Source organism: Hemicordylus capensis, chromosome 7 (assembly GCF_027244095.1).
Source record: "Hemicordylus capensis ecotype Gifberg chromosome 7, rHemCap1.1.pri, whole genome shotgun sequence".
Lineage (NCBI taxonomy): Eukaryota > Metazoa > Chordata > Lepidosauria > Squamata > Cordylidae > Hemicordylus > Hemicordylus capensis.
This window is the reverse complement of record NC_069663.1, coordinates 38,574,117-38,592,579: the sequence shown is the minus strand read 5'-3', so window position 1 is coordinate 38,592,579 and position 18,463 is coordinate 38,574,117. Positions and strand designations below refer to the sequence as shown.

General features: G+C 44.2%; 1 protein-coding gene across 1 annotated transcript; it reads left to right on the top strand.

Moving 5' to 3' along the window:
- The first annotated feature begins 10,241 nt into the window (after positions 1-10,241).
- On the top strand, positions 10,242-17,420 carry PNRC2 (proline rich nuclear receptor coactivator 2). The gene is made up of 3 exons (XM_053268395.1): positions 10,242-10,398; positions 13,547-13,755; positions 14,772-17,420. Exon 3 carries the CDS (start codon positions 14,790-14,792, stop codon positions 15,204-15,206), a length of 417 nt encoding a protein of 138 aa, XP_053124370.1. The 5' UTR covers positions 10,242-10,398; positions 13,547-13,755; positions 14,772-14,789; the 3' UTR covers positions 15,207-17,420.
- Positions 17,421-18,463: the final 1,043 nt, after the last annotated feature.

The window sequence follows — 18,463 nt, the reverse complement described above, 5'->3', positions numbered from 1 at the left end:
AGGGCACGCTCGCACCCTAAACTTTGTCTAAAGGCCGGGCTTCAAAGTGGGGTTAGGCGGGCCAGCAGCACCGTGATCCGTAGGGATGCCTGCGCTGCAGACGAGCAGCCTGGGTTAAACTGCTTCTTCTGGGAACTGTCTTCCTGAGAAACATAGCTAGAACAGTGAAGAGGGAAGCAGACACAGGAGAGATTTGACCCCCACCCCCACCCCGATCAGTTAAGAGCAGAGAGCTGGAAATTACTGAGCTGGAATTGCATCTGCTTTGCTCGCAGAAGGTCCCAGGTTCGATCCCTGTCATCTCCTAAATCTGCTTCCTTGCAATTTCAACCGATGGAATTTCTAATCCAATTTCTAATCCAGTCCTCGGGGGCAACAGAGAAAAGCTGCCTGTGACCTTGGAGAGCTGCTACCAGTCAGAATAGAAAATATTGTGCCAGAAAGTTCTGAGCTAGGCGGACCCAGGGTCTGACTTGGTATAAGGCAACTTCCTATGTTTCTACTGGGGGCAGGACCAGAGTTGTGAAGGCCTGGAAAGATGGTCTTCAAATACCCAGAAGATCATGGAAGGAGGAGGGAGGAGTTCAACAGATGCATCATGACATTTCACAACAGAAACGGAAGAGGATGTTATATCCATTGTGAAGCACTAAAAAGGACTGTAGAAATGATAAATTCTGAGTGTGTTTTCTCTTACGCAAACTACTTGCCATCCCTTGGCACATTATAGTTGCTGCACAAGGGTGTGGTCTGGTTTTGTTGCACATCTCGACTGTATGCTAGAAAGCTAACTCATCATTCTTAGGTCAGGGGTCCTCATATTTGGGTCTCCAGATGATACTGAACGACAACATCCCTGGCCACCATGGCCTTATAGAAGAAGGAACAGACTGGTTCTTTGTTGCTCCTGAGGGCTGGGCTACTAGAATCCATGGGTTGAAATGGCAAGGAAGCAGATTTAGGCTAGGCATTAGGAAGAATTTCTTAATTCTGCCTTTGTATGTAGTCCGGAAACTTCAGTTAGTTCAGAATGTGGCTGCCAGATTGGTCTCTGGGGCAACGCGGAGAGACCATATGATGCCTGTTTTGAAACAGTGACACTGGCTGCCAATATGTTTCCGGGCAAAATACAAAGTGCTGGTTATTACCTTTAAAGTCCTGAACGGCTTGGGTCCAAGATATCTTAGAGAGCACCTTCTTTTACATGATCCCCACTGCACGGTAAGGTCATCTGGGGAGGTCCGTCTCCAGTTGTCACCGGTTCGTTTGGTGACAACTCAGAGGCGGGCCTTCTCTGTAGCTGCTCCCGGACTATGGAATGCACTCCCAGAAGAAATTCGTAATCTTGATTCTTTGCTGACCTTCAAGAGAGCCCTTAAAACCCATCTGTTTGGCCTGGCCTTTCAGGGTTTTTAATCAGTTTTTAATTGTTTTAATGTTAACCTGGTTTTCAGGGTTTTAATTGTTTTGATAGTTTAATTGTTTTTTAAGTTGTTTTAAATTGGTATTTATATTTGTATCTCTGTTTTAATTGTTTTTAATGTTTTCTGTTTTAATTGTAAACCGCCCTGAGCCATTTCGGAAGGGCGGTATAAAAATCAAATCAAATCAAATAAATAAACAAATAATAAATTGTAAGAGCTGTTCGACAGTGAAGCAGTCTCCCTCATGCAGTGGTAGGCTTTCCTTTGCTGGAGGTTTTCAAACAGAGGCTGGACAGGCATCTGTCAGAGCTGCTGTAGCAGTTTCCTGCACGGAGTAGGGGACTGAAGAACTCTAAGGTACCTTCCAACTCTGACATTCTATGATCCTGTGATTCTATGGGAGTTGTACATAGGAACATAGGAAGCTGTCTTATACCAAGCCGGACCATTAGTCTGCTTAGCTCACTATTGTCTATACGTGTTGGAGATGGAGTTCCAGTGCATCGACCTTTTGCACCTAATGGCAACTAGGGGCATTGGGATCAGAGGGAGCTAGTCAGGGTCTCCTCACCTGTCCCTGCTTGCCTCTACTCTATGAACCCTGCTTTGACTCCTCAGGTACCTCCTGTGGTGAGTCAATCTTCTTTGTTTCCTCCTAGAGAGATGATGGAGACATATCCCCCTCTCTCTCCCTGATTGATTGATTGATTGATTGATTAAGTGCTGTCAAGTCTGTGTTGACTCTTAGCGACCACATAGATAGATTCTCGCCAGGATGATCTGTCTTCAACTTGGCCTTTAAGGTCTCTCAGTGGTGCATCCATTGCTGTTGTGATCAGGTCCATCCACCTTGCTGCTGGCCATTCTCTTCTCTTGCCTTCAGCTTTCCCCAGCATTATGGACTTCTCAAGGGAGCTGGGTTTTCGCATAATGTGTCCAAAGTATGATAGTTTGAGCCTGGTCATTTGTGCCTTGAGTGAAAATTCTGGATTGGTTTGTTCTGTGATCCATTTGTTTGTTTTCCTGGCTGTCCATGGTATCCTCAAAAGTCTTCTCCAGCATCAAAGTTCAAAAGTGTCAATGCTTTTTCTATCTTGCTTCTTAAAAATCCAGCTTTTGCATCCACAGAGTGTCATGGGGAAAACCATTGTCCAAACTATTCTAATCTCTGTAGGTATAGACATGTCATGGCATCTAAATATCTTTTCCAAGGCCTTCATTACAACTCTGCCAAGTGCTAGTTGAATAAATGATGATGATGATGATGATGATGATGATGATGATGATAATGATGATGATGCTTAGTACCGCAAGACCAGCTCTCCTTCTCAAACAACTTCTGGGAATCCAAATTTAAGAAGAATTTAAGAACGCGCCTGCCTTGGACGCTCTCTGTCCCGAAGCTTCCCACGTGGCCAGTTTGGTGCGTTAGCATCATTTTCGGAATTGTGGACCGCCTCCCCCTCTTCAGATTGCAGGTAAGATTTCAATCATCCATTCATTCATTCATTCATTTGATTTTTATATCCACCCTTCCAAAAATGGCTCAGGGCGGTTTACACAGAGGAATAATAAATAACTAAATAAGATGGATCCCTGTCCCCGAAGGGCTCACATTCTAAAAAGAAACATAAGACACACACCAGCAACAGTCACTGGAAGTACTGTGCTGGGAGTGGATAGGGCCAGTTACTCTCCCCCTGCTAAATAAAGAGAATCACCATGTTAAAAGGTGCCTCTTTGCCTAGTTAGCAGGGTATTGCTCATGCTCTTCCCCAGGGAAAAAACCCCACACATTTATTCTATGCAGAAACCACATGCTTTTTTAAAAACAAAAACAGGTTTTACCACAAGCAAGCATTGTGTAAGACTATATGTAAGACAAATCATGTGATATTTATTTAGACTGCCTTTCTGCCTTCCTACTGTCCACCACCCTCTTGCCATTTTAAGCAAATCCAGACTCACAGTTTCATCAACAATGTCCAGGTTTTCAGTTTTAAACATTTCCCCCCTCCGTTTCAAAACACTTAGGACTTCACTGTGAATATAGGAACTTAGGAACATCGGAAGCTGCTCTATATTGAGTCAGGCCCTTGGTCCATCTAGCTCAGTATTGTCTACACAGACTGGCAGCAGCTTTTCCAAGGTTACAGGCCAGGGTTTCGTATGCTTTGGTAGTTTGTTGGTTCAATAAAAAAATCTTGTCCTAAAAAATAAAATAAAAAATCTTGTCCTAAAATCTTGTCCTAAAATCTGGTGCCACGTGAGGTGGAGGAGGGTGGACAGGGTGGAGGAGGTGGGGGCAGAATGGGCTGCAGCTGCGTCTCTCTCTCTCTCCTTCTTCCTGTTCTGTTTCAGCTTTAACCTGAGCCCATTCTGAGGGTCATCGAAGGCACCCATAATTACGACTCTGTCTCTCTTGGATGCGTCTCTGATTTCCTTCTCCAGCTCCAGATCTCTCTCAAGATTTTGAGGAGGAGGGTGACAGCTTGTCCCTAATCGTAAAATTCTTTCCAGGCCTCGTTTTATCACCTGCAATGTTCCCATGGAGGAGTCTGACCCTCCCAGGAGGCTAGCTTTTCTAGGTCATAAGATTCTATCCCTTCTTTAACATGTAGTGCTACACCACCTCCAATGCACCCCTCTCTGTCCTTTCTGTAAAGTTTGCATCCAGGCACAACCATGTCCAATTGGTTCTTACTGTTCCACCAAGTTTCTATTTGCGTTATCTATGTTTTCTTTTGTGACCAAGCACTGCAGCTAACTCACTCATCTTGGCTTGATCCTGTAATTAGAGCTCGTTACAAAGTCAACTGGGTCTTTCTTTCTTTCTTTCTTTCTTTCTTTCTTTCTTTCTTTCTTTCTTTCTTTCTTTCTTTCCCTAACTCCACAGCACATGAGGACTGAAAGGTAGGTTATTTTTTAAGGGGAAAACATAAGGAATGCTGGCAAAAGCATATCAGCAAAAACACCCATTTGTCCACTTGGAACTTGGCAGAACGTGCTTTATTCAGACTTAGCTGGGGGAAGTCTAGGCACAAACATTGCTTGAAAAGAGCTGAGCTATTGAATTCTCACCTTTGGGTTTTAAGTATTTAAGTCTCCTGCCAACATTGCCAACTTACTTTCAGACTGGTTACTGCAGGAGGAGCTTCAGGAATAAAGTACTTCTGTACTGTCCTTGCTGCCAACTGGAGTGAATGACTGATGCTTGACAGTGAGATGGCAATGAGAACATTACAGACATTGTTTACTGCAGTAGTAAACTAATGTTGTTGATGAAGAGTACACACTCTCCAACATTGCTCCAATTAGAATTAGGGAGTCATTTGTATTCTTCTGTCCAAGGATCACTGTCTGAGTCCTGTCTTCTTCTTCTTCTTCTTCTTCTTCTTCTTCTTCTTCTTCTTCTTCTTCTTCTTCTTCTTCTTCTTCTTCTTCTTCTTCTTCTTCTTCTTCTTCTTCTTCTTCTTCTTCTTCTTCTTCTTCTTCTTCTTCTTCTTCTTCTTCTTCTTCACCACTACCACTACCACCAGCACCACCACACCACCACCACATGTATATACCACCACTTCTTAACAAAACTTCTCAAAGTGGTTTACATAGAAAAAGAAAAAAATAAGCAAAAAAGATGGGCCACACTGTTACACGTTGCTGAAGGTGATATGCCAGGCATTAGGAATGTACAGGGACATAGGAAGCTGGCTTACCGAGCTGGAACATTGGTCCATCTCGCTCAGTATTGTCCACCCAGACTGGCAATGGCTTCTCCAAGGATACAGGCAGGAATCTTTCTGAGCCCAATCTGGAGATGCCAGGGAGGGAACTTGAAATCTTCTGCTCTTCTCGGAGTGGCCCCATCCCCTAAGGGGAATGTCTTACAGTGCTCACAAATGTCTCCCGTTTAAATGCAAACCAGGGCAGATCCTGCTGAACAAAGGGAACAATTCATGCTTGCTACCACCAGACCATCTCTCCTCCCTCTCAACATCACACTGGCTTTCAACAACCAACCACACAGTTGCTATTAATGGCCATATTAGGTGTTGGGATGTTTTTGTGCTTAGATAGGTAGATCAGATATCACCTGATCTATCCAGATAGTCATTTATACTGCTGCTGCCAGCATTTGGATGGGAGACTATGAGGCTATTCCCATGATTGACAGAAAGCAAGCTAGAAGCTTAGCCTGCTTTCCATCAACCGTGAGAACCACTGGGCTCACGGGCAAGCAAGCGGTCCATTAACCTCATTATGTTTTTCGTGTGTCACCATGGTGCGTGGCGACACACGAGTAGACCCCTGACCAGGAGGCTGCAAGCAGCCTCCCGGCCTCGGGGGTCTCTCCAGGATACCCTATGCTCTCACGTGGGGCATCCTGGAACTTCCAGAGGCCAGCCGGCCCCCGATCCACACCACCCCTGCCAGTTCCATGATGAAGCCAGCAGTCATGTGGGCGGCCAATCCGGCCACCCAGGGCTCTGGGCAGGCTCGTCTGCGGGGAGGGTAGGCTAAGCCCACCCACCCCGCAGACTCGACAGAACAGAAGCTCTTCTCACGGATTGTGAGAAGAGCTTCTACAAGTGAGCACTGTAAGATATTTTAATGAGAGACTCACAATGCAAATAACAACAGCAATGATTGACTAGCCTGATTATTGAAGCCTATGGAGCAATTCTGTGAAGATCCGATGGCAAACTGATCTGGGAGATTTAATATCAGCAAAGTCCAACACTACACCATGCTGGCTCTGTGGGATGAGCTGAGTCTGGCCTGCACAATACAATGTTTCTCTTAATATAAATCTCTTAATATAAAGGTTGCAAATGAATGTATTATATATTTCAAATTATAATTTTAAACCAGACAGCGGAAGGAAGGGAGCTTTGGAGGAAATGTATGTTTGAAAGATGGTGGAACTACCAAGGGCTGGGGAACCCATAAGATCTTCATTTCTTTTTCCTCAGTAGGAGGAGATGTTTTCTTGGCTGTCGGCATATATTGTGGTTTATAGAGTGCTCACTGAGTGGGTTGGGGCACATTTTGCTGTTGTTGATGATGATGGTGTAGGAGAAAATAACTCAGCAGAAAATAACAGAAGTGCAAGTCAAGGCAGTCTATAATTTCCCTCTGGTAAGGCAGAAGTTGTCTGCCTGGTTTCCAATAAGCTTTCTTCAAAGATGCCGACTCACTATTTTCTTGCTTCATCCTTCAGTACCTTTGGAACTGGATGGCCTTTATCTACAGCCATTTTGTAAGACATATGTGCAATGACTAGAAATCGCATCTCTGATAACCCTGAGGGACTTTTCAAAAACGGAAGTGGAGATTCTATCAAGATTCCAGAGGCAGTAGTGCTTCTGGCAAAAGGGGCCTGTCTGTTGCCTGTAGTGAATGTGAAGCAGGTAATTAATAGGCTGGTTCACATGACCATTGAAATTGGTTAGGAGGAGGCGTGCAACCCTATTTTACATGATCGTCAAAACCCACACAAGTCCCTCCAGCTCAGGTTGCTCCTGGCAGGCCTACCCAGCTTTTTACTGAGGGTGGAGGAGAGAAGAGGTCTCCTCCTACCCTGTTTCCCTGGTCGTGTGAACACTCGCGCCTCTCCTACCCAGCTGTCGATACTCAGCAAGCCCTCCCCCCCACAGAAACCATAGAGAACTGTGCACACAATGGCCACTGTCAATGGATGTGCTAGCCTGCAAAGCACACTCTATGTTTCTGAAGCTGGAGCAACTCTAGCAGGGCTGTGTCCACCTCATGCTTCTTCATGGCCAATGGGAGGGCAGCCACGGAGGTCATGCTGTTTACATCTGCTGGCAGTGCAAAGCATGCTGGGAAGGCTGGGAAGCATGCTGAGAAGGATACCGGCCCTTGGAGGACTTCTATGGAACAATGGGGCTTGAAACTGCCTATTTCGCTGCCTGAGCCTTCGGCAGCCATGCACACGTGTTTGCTGGGTTTGCAGGCCTAAGCTGGGGTGCTGCTTATGTGCTACTGACAGGGTAGCAGGGTAGGAGTGGCGGATATATAAATCTAAGAATAACAGACTTTTCTCTTTCAAGAACTGGCAACCATGCTCACTGCCCAGAACACTGGAACCTGGGAACATCTTACCATTTGGGCAGAATATTGCCACCAGGTTTTTCCCAGATTTGTATGTCATCCTTGTATATAAGTCATGCTAATCTTTGTCTTGTTCCAGTTTTAATATGTGTCACCAAAGAAAGCACAAAACTCTGGTTTGCAATATCAGTATGCAATTATTTTAAATAAATAAAAAATTTACAATATTAGGCCTAAATCGTGTTACCGTAAAAAGCTGCCTGCAGCTGAGTCAGACCATTGAGCCATCTTGCTCAGTATCAGCTGCACTGGCTGGCAGCATCTTTCCAGTGTTTCAGTGGCCCCTGCTTGAAAAACAGTGGAGACCATTGATGTAGGAAATACATTATTTCAGTAGTTTTCAAATGTGGGTCCCCAGATGTTGTGGGATGACAACTCCCATCACCTCCAGCAGTGATGGAAGCTGTAATCCAACAACAACTGGGGACTAGAGATGTGTGAGCCGGCTCGCTTCGAGCCAGGCTTGACATCAAGCTGGCCTGGTTCGGGCGGATTCTTAGAACCCTGGTTGTAAGAATCTGGTTCAGATTTGAATCGAATTGGCCAAACCAGTTCCATGCACATCCCTTCTGGGGACCCAAGTTTGAGAACCCTTGCATTACTACATGCAACCTTCATGTTCCAAACCAACACTTTCCACTCTGCCCTACCTGGCCTCTACTGAAGAATTAAAGAGACACATAAGACTGCATGCTCCTTTGAAAACATGAATACAGTTTTCCCAGGGAGAATAAATCTTTTTGTCCTTGCTCTCCAAGCAAATAATGTGCTCTCAGCTGGTAACCAATCAAGCTCTGAACTGCAGCCATTTTTCATGGTAAGCCTTTTGAAAATGCCGATCTTCATGCCAAAGCTGAAATAAGGAGTACATGCACAAAGTATCAGGTTTCACCATGTTCTTCAAAACTATGCACATACCATGGAAAAACGTACACACACTTCACATAGCCTCAGGTGGATAACTGCTTACAAACATTCATATCAATCTTTTATATGCTTGTTGTTTTGGCTTACATTCAAAACAAAAATTAAGCCTAGCTGTTTCTCGTCTCCAAATGCCATTTATTTCCTTCAAACATTTATTCGGATATATTTATTATTAAGAAGTTTAGAATTCCTCAGTTCTGTGACACAGGGTAGAACAATAAAGATAAGAAACACTTCAATCATAGACATATTTTTTTAAAAGAAGAAACAGAAATTCATCAGCATTAAAAACAAAAACACCCCCTATGACATAGACATATTGAAACGGAATGTTAATATGTATTAAAATGAATGCATCATTCATAAATCATTGCAGTCTTGAGCAAAGAGAAACATTTTATTATGCTGCCGGAAATGTGATACTCAAACCTCTGCCCCATTCAGATCCGGTTTGGCATTATGTGCAAATGGGGCCTCTACTTACCCTCTTTAACTCAGGTTTGCTTCTTCGCTGCCTCCCCCAATTTTTTATTTCCCCGACATGCCCTTCTTCAGAAGAGGTGTTCAAATCAACAAGAGACAGGGTCTTTTCATTTGTGGCCCCTCAGCTCTGGAGTGCCCTCTCAGAACAACTTTGCCATGCTCCCTCCCTTAAGGCTTAAAAAAAGACATTAGCTGGGTCGTGTGCAGACCATCTGCACCTCTAGTTCTCTCCACTCCCTCCTTGGTTTCCCCTCAGTTCGCAGCCCCCCCCCGCCGCAGTTTTCATTCCCCGCCCGCCTGCTGCCACTTTCTTCCACCCCCACCCCACCGTTTTCTTCCTCCCCTCCCCTGCAAGCCTGTTCGCCGCTGACACCGCTTTCCTCTCCCCCTGCCAGCAGCTCGCTTGCGAACCCTTGCGAGATCTGCCACGCATGGGATTAGTGATGGGTACTATATATATATATATAGAGAGAGAGAGAGAGAGAGAGAGAGTACTAGCTGATCCGGTGCAGAGCATCTGCGCCCCTAGTTTGCCACGGCTGCTTTCTCTGCCCACCTCCCCGCCGCCGCTTTTTCGCCTGCCTGCCCCCACCACATTCATCCCCCATCTGCCATCTTCTTCTTTTGCGCTGCCCGCCTGTCCGCAAGCCGCCTCCCCCACCACCGTTTACTGGCTGCCCGCCTGCCTGCCGGTTGCCTTTCTTCAGCCGACCACCACCACCGCCATATTCTTTCTCTAGCCCGTCCCCTTTGCTATCGGCAGCTGCTCGCGAACTCTAGCGAGAGCTGCCACACATGTGATTAGCGAGGGGTATGCCTTAGAGAAATATATATAAAAATAGTTGATAATCTTAACACCCACCCACCTGTTTTTAAAAACTAGGCTTAAAAAAAAGAATCTTTCAACTATAGTCTGATGGCTTTTTGATTGGGTTTTTATTTTGAATTGGGCTTGTTTCAACTGATTTTACGCGTTGTTTTATTTGTTTTAAATGTTATCTTGCTTTTACGGGTTGCGAGCCACTCTCCGCAGTACTTTATAAATATAGGCACGGTACACATATATTTATAAATATTTACATACATATTAATATATAAATAAAGAGGCACAGCACACATACTTCAAACACAACAAAACCACGCAGGAACCAACTGCGCCAGCCTCGCCCCGCCCACCCCTCTCGCTCCTCACCCCTCGGTCTCCCCCTTCCCACCCTAGCAACAGGCGGACGCGCCTCCGATTGGCGGGCCTGTAGGATGCACCTCGCCCCCATTGGCTAGCCGGGCGAAAGGAGGCGGGGCTGTGCCGTGGTTGTTTTTGCCTCGCTGCTGCTGCTCTTTCGCTGGGGGAAAGTGGCCGCCATTTTGTGCGCGAGGCCGTCTGTGTGAGGAGGAGAGCGGAGCGGAGGAGCGGGCCAGGCTGCGCCTAGAGGTGAGGCGAAGGGGAGGCCTGGGCCTGTCCCTGGGAGGACAGCGCGTCGCTCCATTAAGAGAGCATAAGATAGCTTCCCCCGCGCCCTAGTTGTCCCCGTAAGGCCGTCTCCCTTTCCTCCATGTCGGCTTCGCTGAGGGCTTGCTGCTCCCAGGAAGGGGTGCCTAGGATGGGAGGGAGCCCCTTCCTGGAAGCAAAGATGGCGGCGTGGGGGGGGGAGGAGGAAGGGGGTCCGGGCTCTTGTTTCCTGGGGGGGGGGGGGTCAGTGTTCTTTCTAAACGGGTTCCCTGACGTTGTTGACTACAACTCCCAGAATCCCCGAGCAAAAGCCCCTTGTCGCTGGGGATTCTGGGAGTTGTAGTCCACAATAGCTGGGAATCCCTGTTAGAGGGAACACTGCTGGGGGGTGCGCGTGGGGGGGGGGGCAGGCGGCTCTCCTGATTAGGAGCAGGGCTGAGCGCCAGTGTGGCGTAGTGCTGACAGCAGGGGTGGGGACCCCAGCTGTTTTGGGACTACAGCTACCGTGACCCCTAGCCGCAGGGGTCCCTACTCGGGGCTGATGGGAGTTGGAGTTCAGCAACAGCGAGAGGGCAACGTCGGCCCAGCCCTGGGTTCGAGTCTTGGACCGGGGTGGAGAGTCCCCGGGTTCAATCTGCTCAGCCATGAAACTCACTGGGTGGCTCTGGGCCAGCCCCTTCTCTCTTAGCCTAACCTCCTAATAAACATTGACCATGGACGCTGATCGGGGCTCCATGTCTTCTATTTATATAGAATTGAATGGCTGTCTGTCTGTCCCCCTATACATTCCTGCACCCTTTGAGCTATGGGGACCAGACTTGGCAGAGTGGCTTCCTAGGACCCTACGAGTAACATCGGGTACTCGGGCACCCCGACAACTACCCCTCTAAGTTTTTACAAACTCTTATTATAAGCCCGAGCAATGCTGGGTACTTAAAACTAGTGTATGTATAAATAAGCAAGCACACAGTAGGGCTGGCTGAAGTCTTGAGCAACTCGGAGTAAAAGGGAGACTTGAAACCCAGCAGGGTGGGACAGTGAACAGGTCCGCCCTCCCTGAGTTTAGGAATTCTCGCCCCCAACCTCTTCCTTTCTCTCTGCTTAAGAACTGGGGAGGAGAAATCCCGGCCTGTAACGTTTGGCATTTGCAGATTTGTGAGTGGCTGGGAAGCGCAAGGGTGTAAAAAGTAAGTCTGCCCTTCGATAAGTAAGGGCATAGCTTTTTCCTCTCCCCCCTCCCATCCACAACCCACAGTGCGGCTTTAGTGATCCCATATATTAAAGGGAGGCCAAAATAATTCTGGAGAGAGAATTTTATTGTGACTTTTGGAGGTGTAGGAAGTGGCTGAAGAATACTCCCTAGTTTGGAACCCAGGAGTGATTACCCTCTGGTGATGTGGGGCAGAGAGAAGCACTCTTACCTCGAAGCGGCATCTAGTGGGCGACTGTGCGAAACAGGATGCTGGACTAGATGGGCCTTGGGCCTGATCCAGCAGAGTTGTTCTTATGAAGGGAAGAGAAGGGTGCAGCCTTCCTTTGGCTCAAGTGGTTTGTGTGTGTGGACTTTTTCTTCATTGAGGGCTATGGAAATTTGTACACCATGTTGTAAGTATGGGTTTTTTTCGTCTTAGCTTTGGAACGAGGAAGGAAAGTAGCACATCTGTGCCCTGGAAAGGATGGTACAATGACGGGGAAAGAGATCCTGAATTTCTATTGTTACTACACATTTATTCTGCCCTTTTCCCAAGGAACTCAGGGTGGGTCCCCTGAGCTCCCCCCTCCCATTTTGTAATTACAATAATCCTTTTAAAAAGATTAGGCTGAGAGACTCTGACTGGCCCAAGGTCCCCCTAAGTTTCATGGCTGAGTGGGAACTTGAACCTGGGTCTCTCCTCAAGTCCTAATCTTGATGCTTCAACCAGGGCGTTATGCAGGTTCTTGGTATGCTGTTAGTGTCCCAATGCTATATATAACTAGGTGCACATAAGCCCATTGATTTTGATGGGCTTGATCAGCCTAACATGAATAAAATTTGACTGTATGGGGATTTTAGTGGGGAGAGATCCTGTTGGGGATTTTTGGTGTGTTTTGTTTGAGGAAGTGGAAAATAATTATTTCCGTATAGTTTATGTTGGGAGGTGGAGAGAAGGGTGCACTATATCTGATGAGGAACTTCCCCGTTTGGGGTGGGGTCAGGGATGCTGATTTCTTGCTTATCTCTTGTGTGGTGTGTGTTTTTTTACTGTATCCTAAGAGCTTGGGGGATTCTCTTACTCATTAGCCTTTTAGGAATGAAATTGGTATAAACAGGTCAAATTGATTTGTGTTAATATGTGAGATTGAGTTGTCAGATACAGAATTTCTGTTGATTTCTGTTGGTGTTTTGAAGTATTGTAACAGACAGTGGGATGTTTAACATTTATCTGTTGGAATATTTTAAGTGAGATGTGAGATAAATATAAGAGAGGGAGGGTATCGTGTCAAGGCAGCAGCTCTTGCAAAATATTTTACATTAGCCCAATTCATTCTACTATTCTGGGTATTTTCTTTGTAACTCTCTGGTAATAGCTGCTTTTCCTTTCTGAAAATCTATAGAGAAAAGTACATTCTAGCCCCCAAAAGCTTATGTCACAACAAAGTGTAATTCTTAAAGTGCTGCAGACACTTTCTTGATTATGGCAGTTCAATGTGGCTATTTCTCTGGAATTTATGGAGATGGGCAGATTCACAAATTTAGGCTTTGCCCACTATTTGTGGTTGCCACCAATCACCTTTCTTCCTGCAGAGCCTTTTCTGGCACAGACTTAGGAGAGAAGCGGGTCTTGTCACTTGCACTGGGATGTGGAGATGGTAAAAAAACAGTGGGAGTCCTCTTCTACTTCTCAGAAAGGATTCTTGCTGTTTTTTACCTTCTCAGAAATGTTGGTGGAAATGAGAAAGCTTGTAAGAAGATATGTGTGCTGTGGGTGTCCTGCTTATCAGAGAGGGTGCCTGTATAAGTGTTTAACAGTACATATGTGTTTAAACTTGGGTGCCACTGTCGGTATACATATGTTAGAATAAAGGCATGAATGTGTCTGTTCATTACTTCTAAAAAGACAAACTGTTGTCTTTCAAACTTTTTTTTCAGAGCTGGGACTTCTATTCTTGAAGCCTGTGTGCCAAGAATCCGATGTTGGGCTCGGCTTCGTGGCTGAAAACAGCAAATCAGCCCATGAGAACTACCATTCCAAGCCAAAGGAAGGGGTCCAAAAGGAGTCAACATCTGTTCTTTCAGGTCTGGCAGCAGGAAAGGGAACAGGAAGTGGAGACTGTGGAATCTGAAAAGAAAACTGAAAGGTAAAGGGGACAATATTGGTGTAAAAACATGAGTGCTCTTAAATCTTTCCAGTTCAGACCTGGCTATTGAAACAATTTATTTCTCTCGACTTCCTTGAATCCTGAAAAATGTATCTTGGTGAGGAACTAGATTCCTTGCATAAAATACACTATCCTTATTAAACATTTCCTTTGTGGGGAACCAAGAAAATTAAACTATGATTAAAGTAATTAAGATGTGTACTGTGGATGTACTTTGAGGTTCATGAACTATGTTTAATGGCACAGCATCTGTGCATCTCATCTGCCTATTAAAATACCAGATTGGACTATTACTTCTGGTGTTAACTTGCAAAAACATCAAAATTGCAGTTAACTTTTAAATGTATTTCCTTCCCATAATGTATATCCTTCCTATCTGCTAGACATCATGGGTCTTTTAGATTTTTGAATTGGTAAAAGTAGCACTTAAATAGGACATAAAATGTTTAGAGAAATATATGGTGAGAAAGCTGTGTCATACAAAGAAATGTTACCCCTTCATTGTACTGGAAATAATACTTTTCCAGTTGTGGCGTCTGTTTTATGGACAAATTAGTTTGAATGAGACCTCTGTTACAGTGTCTCTAAGTGATTGGAGCACACATCCAATGGAATAGCCAACAACATTTCCACACAATAAAAAAGTGCATGTGAGAGAATCTGGGAATTGCCTTAAGCCTCCAGAACTTTTCTCCTGAACAGAGTTAGTGGTGTTGTCTAAAACTCCCTAGAGTGTTATCTCCGCTTTGCAAACTTAGTTTTCATTTTGTTTGGGGCAAATTTGACAAGATTCACCAAAACTGGCCATGAGGACCTGTAAAGCCACTTCAGTTGTTTTTCTTTCCAGTTTGCAGATGCACCATATTCTTTGTCATTGATGTTTTTTGCCAAGTAAGAATGTTTTATTCATGATGTAGACTCTCTCTTCAAGAAAGTACGTTGGTTTTCTGTTAACGGTTGCACTTCTTTCCCCTGCCCCTCTCTCTTCTGAGTAGGTGACACTTAAGTTGAAGATGGGGGGTGGAGAAAGATTCAACATTCCATCTACCCAGCCCAGAAATACTTCTAAGAACCACCAGCAATTGAACAACAGGAAAAAAGGCAAAGACCAGAACTCCCAGATTAAAAAAATGCACAAGAAGGAGAGAGGGCATGGATGCAGCCCATCATCTGTCGCGTGGCAAGCCATGCAGAATGGGGGGAAGAGCACAATGCACTTCCCAACTAACCAGACTTGGAATCCAACCTTACCCAACTCGCTTTTCATGTCTCAAGCCAACCAACACTATGCTGGAGCAAAATTCAGTGAGCCACCATCCCCAAGTGTTCTTCCTAAGCCGCCAAGCCACTGGGTGACCGTTTCGCTTAACCCTGCTGATAAAGAAATCATGACTTTTCAACTGAAGACTTTGCTTAAAGTCCAGGCTTGAGGTGCAACTCAACATCAGGAAAATGGCACTTCAATTTTAAGAGTTTCCAATTCTGCAGTGTAGGTCCGTGCTGGGTTCTAAATTGGAAAAAAAGGTACAACTTGTAGGATTGAGTTAGTTGTGCTTTCAAATTTGGTTGGATTTTGAATGATGGAGGAGGGACCGTCTTGAAAATAACACCATTACTCTTGGAGGGGGTTCAGTGCACTCAATCCATGTATGTGTGTTACTGATACACTGTTATAATCAATAGTAGCCTGAACCAGTTCCTGGCCACGGTCCGTGGTGCTTAAGCAGACCATTTAATTTCAATTGCGTGCACTTTTGGAACTGTGCTTGATAGAGCATGCTTTTTTCAGGGAAAACGAAATGCCAGCTGACCAAATTTTCAGCAGTTGCTAATGCAACACAATTGCAAAATAGAATTGATTCACCCATGTGCTGTGAAATACTGGAGTAAAGTTAGCAGCTTTCTGACTAACACTCAAACACACACAACTAAAATTGTTTTAAAGCGAGCCACTTAGAAGATGTATGTTCTGACTTTCTAAAGTTACATGTGAAATTCTTATCCATCCTTTGAACTGGTGGTTTGGGTGGGCAGGCAGGCATCCAATGCCTTGTGACCAAAATGTAAATGCTTCCATTAGAGAATTCATTCTGTACAGCACTTCGATAAAAATGGAAACATGGGCATGTAATTGACCTGTAGCTTTTTAGGCAAGCCTAGAAACTATTGCATTGAACACAAAGCAGCTATAAATGTGCCAACTCAAAGCATTTTTGCATTGCCAGGTGACTGCCAAAAAGCTTTAGTGTTCTGCCTCACAGTGGATTTCCCTGAGCTGTGTTTGAAACACATTCTGTATGTTTTGTATTTTTTTTTTCTGAAATAGTGCAGTTGAGGCCAGTCTGAAATTGGATAACCTGTCATGAACTTGTTTAAATGAGTTTAAGCAGGTGTAAAACATCCTTTATGTAGGGAAGAAAGAGCCATGTAAATAAATGTAAAACTTTGTAGCATATGTAAATTTATGCTGGGCTTTCCTGCCAGAATAAAGTATTTTTAGTACAAAACTGCTGAATGTAAAATGACCATGCTGAGCACATGGCATGACTTTAAAAAAAATCTTTAAAAAAACACAAACCTTTAAAAAGCACATGTCTGTGCCATTGCACTTGAGTATCAGTGAGGGTTTTTACCCATGAATGAATGGCTTTCTAATTTTTAAAGTTGATACAAAGAAGCTCTGATTTTAAATGTAAAAAAAAGTTGAGGGTGCAACCCCCTTTCTACTGAATGCAATAGCAGAACTCCCATTAATTTTAATGGAGTCAAATGATATTTTAAGGCTGCAGTCCTAGGCATACTTACTTGAAAGCAAGCCTCACAGACGGAATATGTTGTGGTGTAAGGCTTCAGTGCACTGCACAGCTAAGCATTCAAGTCTTCTTTTTTTTTTAAAATTGCACTGGGCCTGAAGCCTGAAACTGTGCTGGATTGTTGCTTCTGCTTTGAATGTATAAAGTAACTTCAGCAGAGACAAACCATTTCTACTGCTGTGGATAATAGTTTCTAATGCTGTATCTCTCCTGTAAAATGTGATGCTGTCAGTACATCATCATGTATCAGTGAAACTTGTTTTTGATTCCTGCTAATCATTTGGATTGGAAACTGTTCATTTGAACCTACTTGACTTCCCAGCAATGTTGTATGAGATCACGTCTTTAGAGAACCACTTCATGCCACAACATTGGAAACTATTTCTCAGCGTAGTCATCCTTCCAAACTGCAACACAATTTACTTCCATACAATTTTAAATCTTGTATGGGGTACCTTCCTAAAAAATTCTTCTGTGGTGATTGGGATTAAAAACCTTTCCCAACAGTAGTTAACAGCAAAAAGAAATACATTCAGTTGCCTATGAAAATCAACTGCAGTCTCAGGGGAGCCTGGCAGTACATCAGAGCACATTGTATTTTATACATTCAAAATGTTTTAGCAACTATCGAGAGAACTTGCAATTTTCCCAAATGAGATAGATTGGATATTTTGCTAAAGTATATTATGTCTTGTGTCCCAAACTTGCCCTTTTCAAGTCATTGTTGTATCCCAAATGTAATTTTGATCTTCTAAATTCCATACTTGAAGTACTACTTTGATATGAATTAGAAACTAAATTTGAATAAAAAATCCTTACCTTTCTCCCCCATTAATGTGTGTGGCTTATTGCTTTAGTAGGTGTACAAAAATTTTACCTGCACACATGATACTCTGCTTATTGGAAACAAGAGATACATAACCACACACTACCACTTGTGAGAACACTTCCTGGGATAACTGGTAGCATGCTGTGCATCCTGTAAACACTTAATTCAAGCTTCCTTTTTATTGCAGGGGGAGGGAGTAGCTATTAGATGGCATACCTGTGGTGATACTGTATTTAAACACAAAAGCAGTGTCTTGGCAGGGCTCTGGGTTGGGAGCTGTTGAAGCCCTGTTAACCATAACCAGCCCTGTTAAATAATCTTTGTGTTGTCCAGTGTTATTTGCCTAAGTTAGAGTTGGAAATCTAGCTGTTTGAGCAACTTTTTCTGATTTGAAATACAGAATGGTAGTCTGGCTGTAAGCCACCACGTATGTCAAATGTATGTTAAATGGGGCGCAGGGCATGACTTGGCAATATCTGTAGTTGCCTGTGTCTCCGCAAAACATGTCCCTGAAGAGCTTGCAGCCCTCAAAACATTTTCAGGAGGCACTAGGTTGCAGAGGGAAGGGACTATTTGCAAAAATTGCCTGTTGCATGTACCAGAGATGTAGCTTTTCCATGCAATTTACTCATTTGCATACAATTGTCAAAGTTTACTATGTCAGTTTTCCTGATGCCCTTAACAGGTAAGTTCATGCTGAACTATGTATTTAACTTCATTTTCCCCTCAGCACTTTCAAATAACCAAGTAGTTGAACTGAACAACTTCATTAGAAGAGAGAAATCAATAGCCACTTAATGTGGTTCAGATGTTATACTGAAATTCAAAACTTAAGTTTGAAGTACTCCAAGTCAAAACAAGTACACACTTTAGGGATAATTACCTGAAACAATTAGTTCCTATAGACAGACTGGGAAAACTTCAAAATTTTCAGATTTGCATCTGGTATGCACAGAATGCTTTTCAGCACATGCAATGTTAGTCTGAATTTCAGCCATATTGGCACTATAAGATACACCCACATGACAAGCAGAAATGGTTGAGT

Bases quoted from the DNA above. Each gene is read 5' to 3' on its own strand.
- PNRC2 (XM_053268395.1), top strand. From the start codon at position 14,790: ATGGGGGGTGGAGAAAGATTCAACATTCCATCTACCCAGCCCAGAAAT.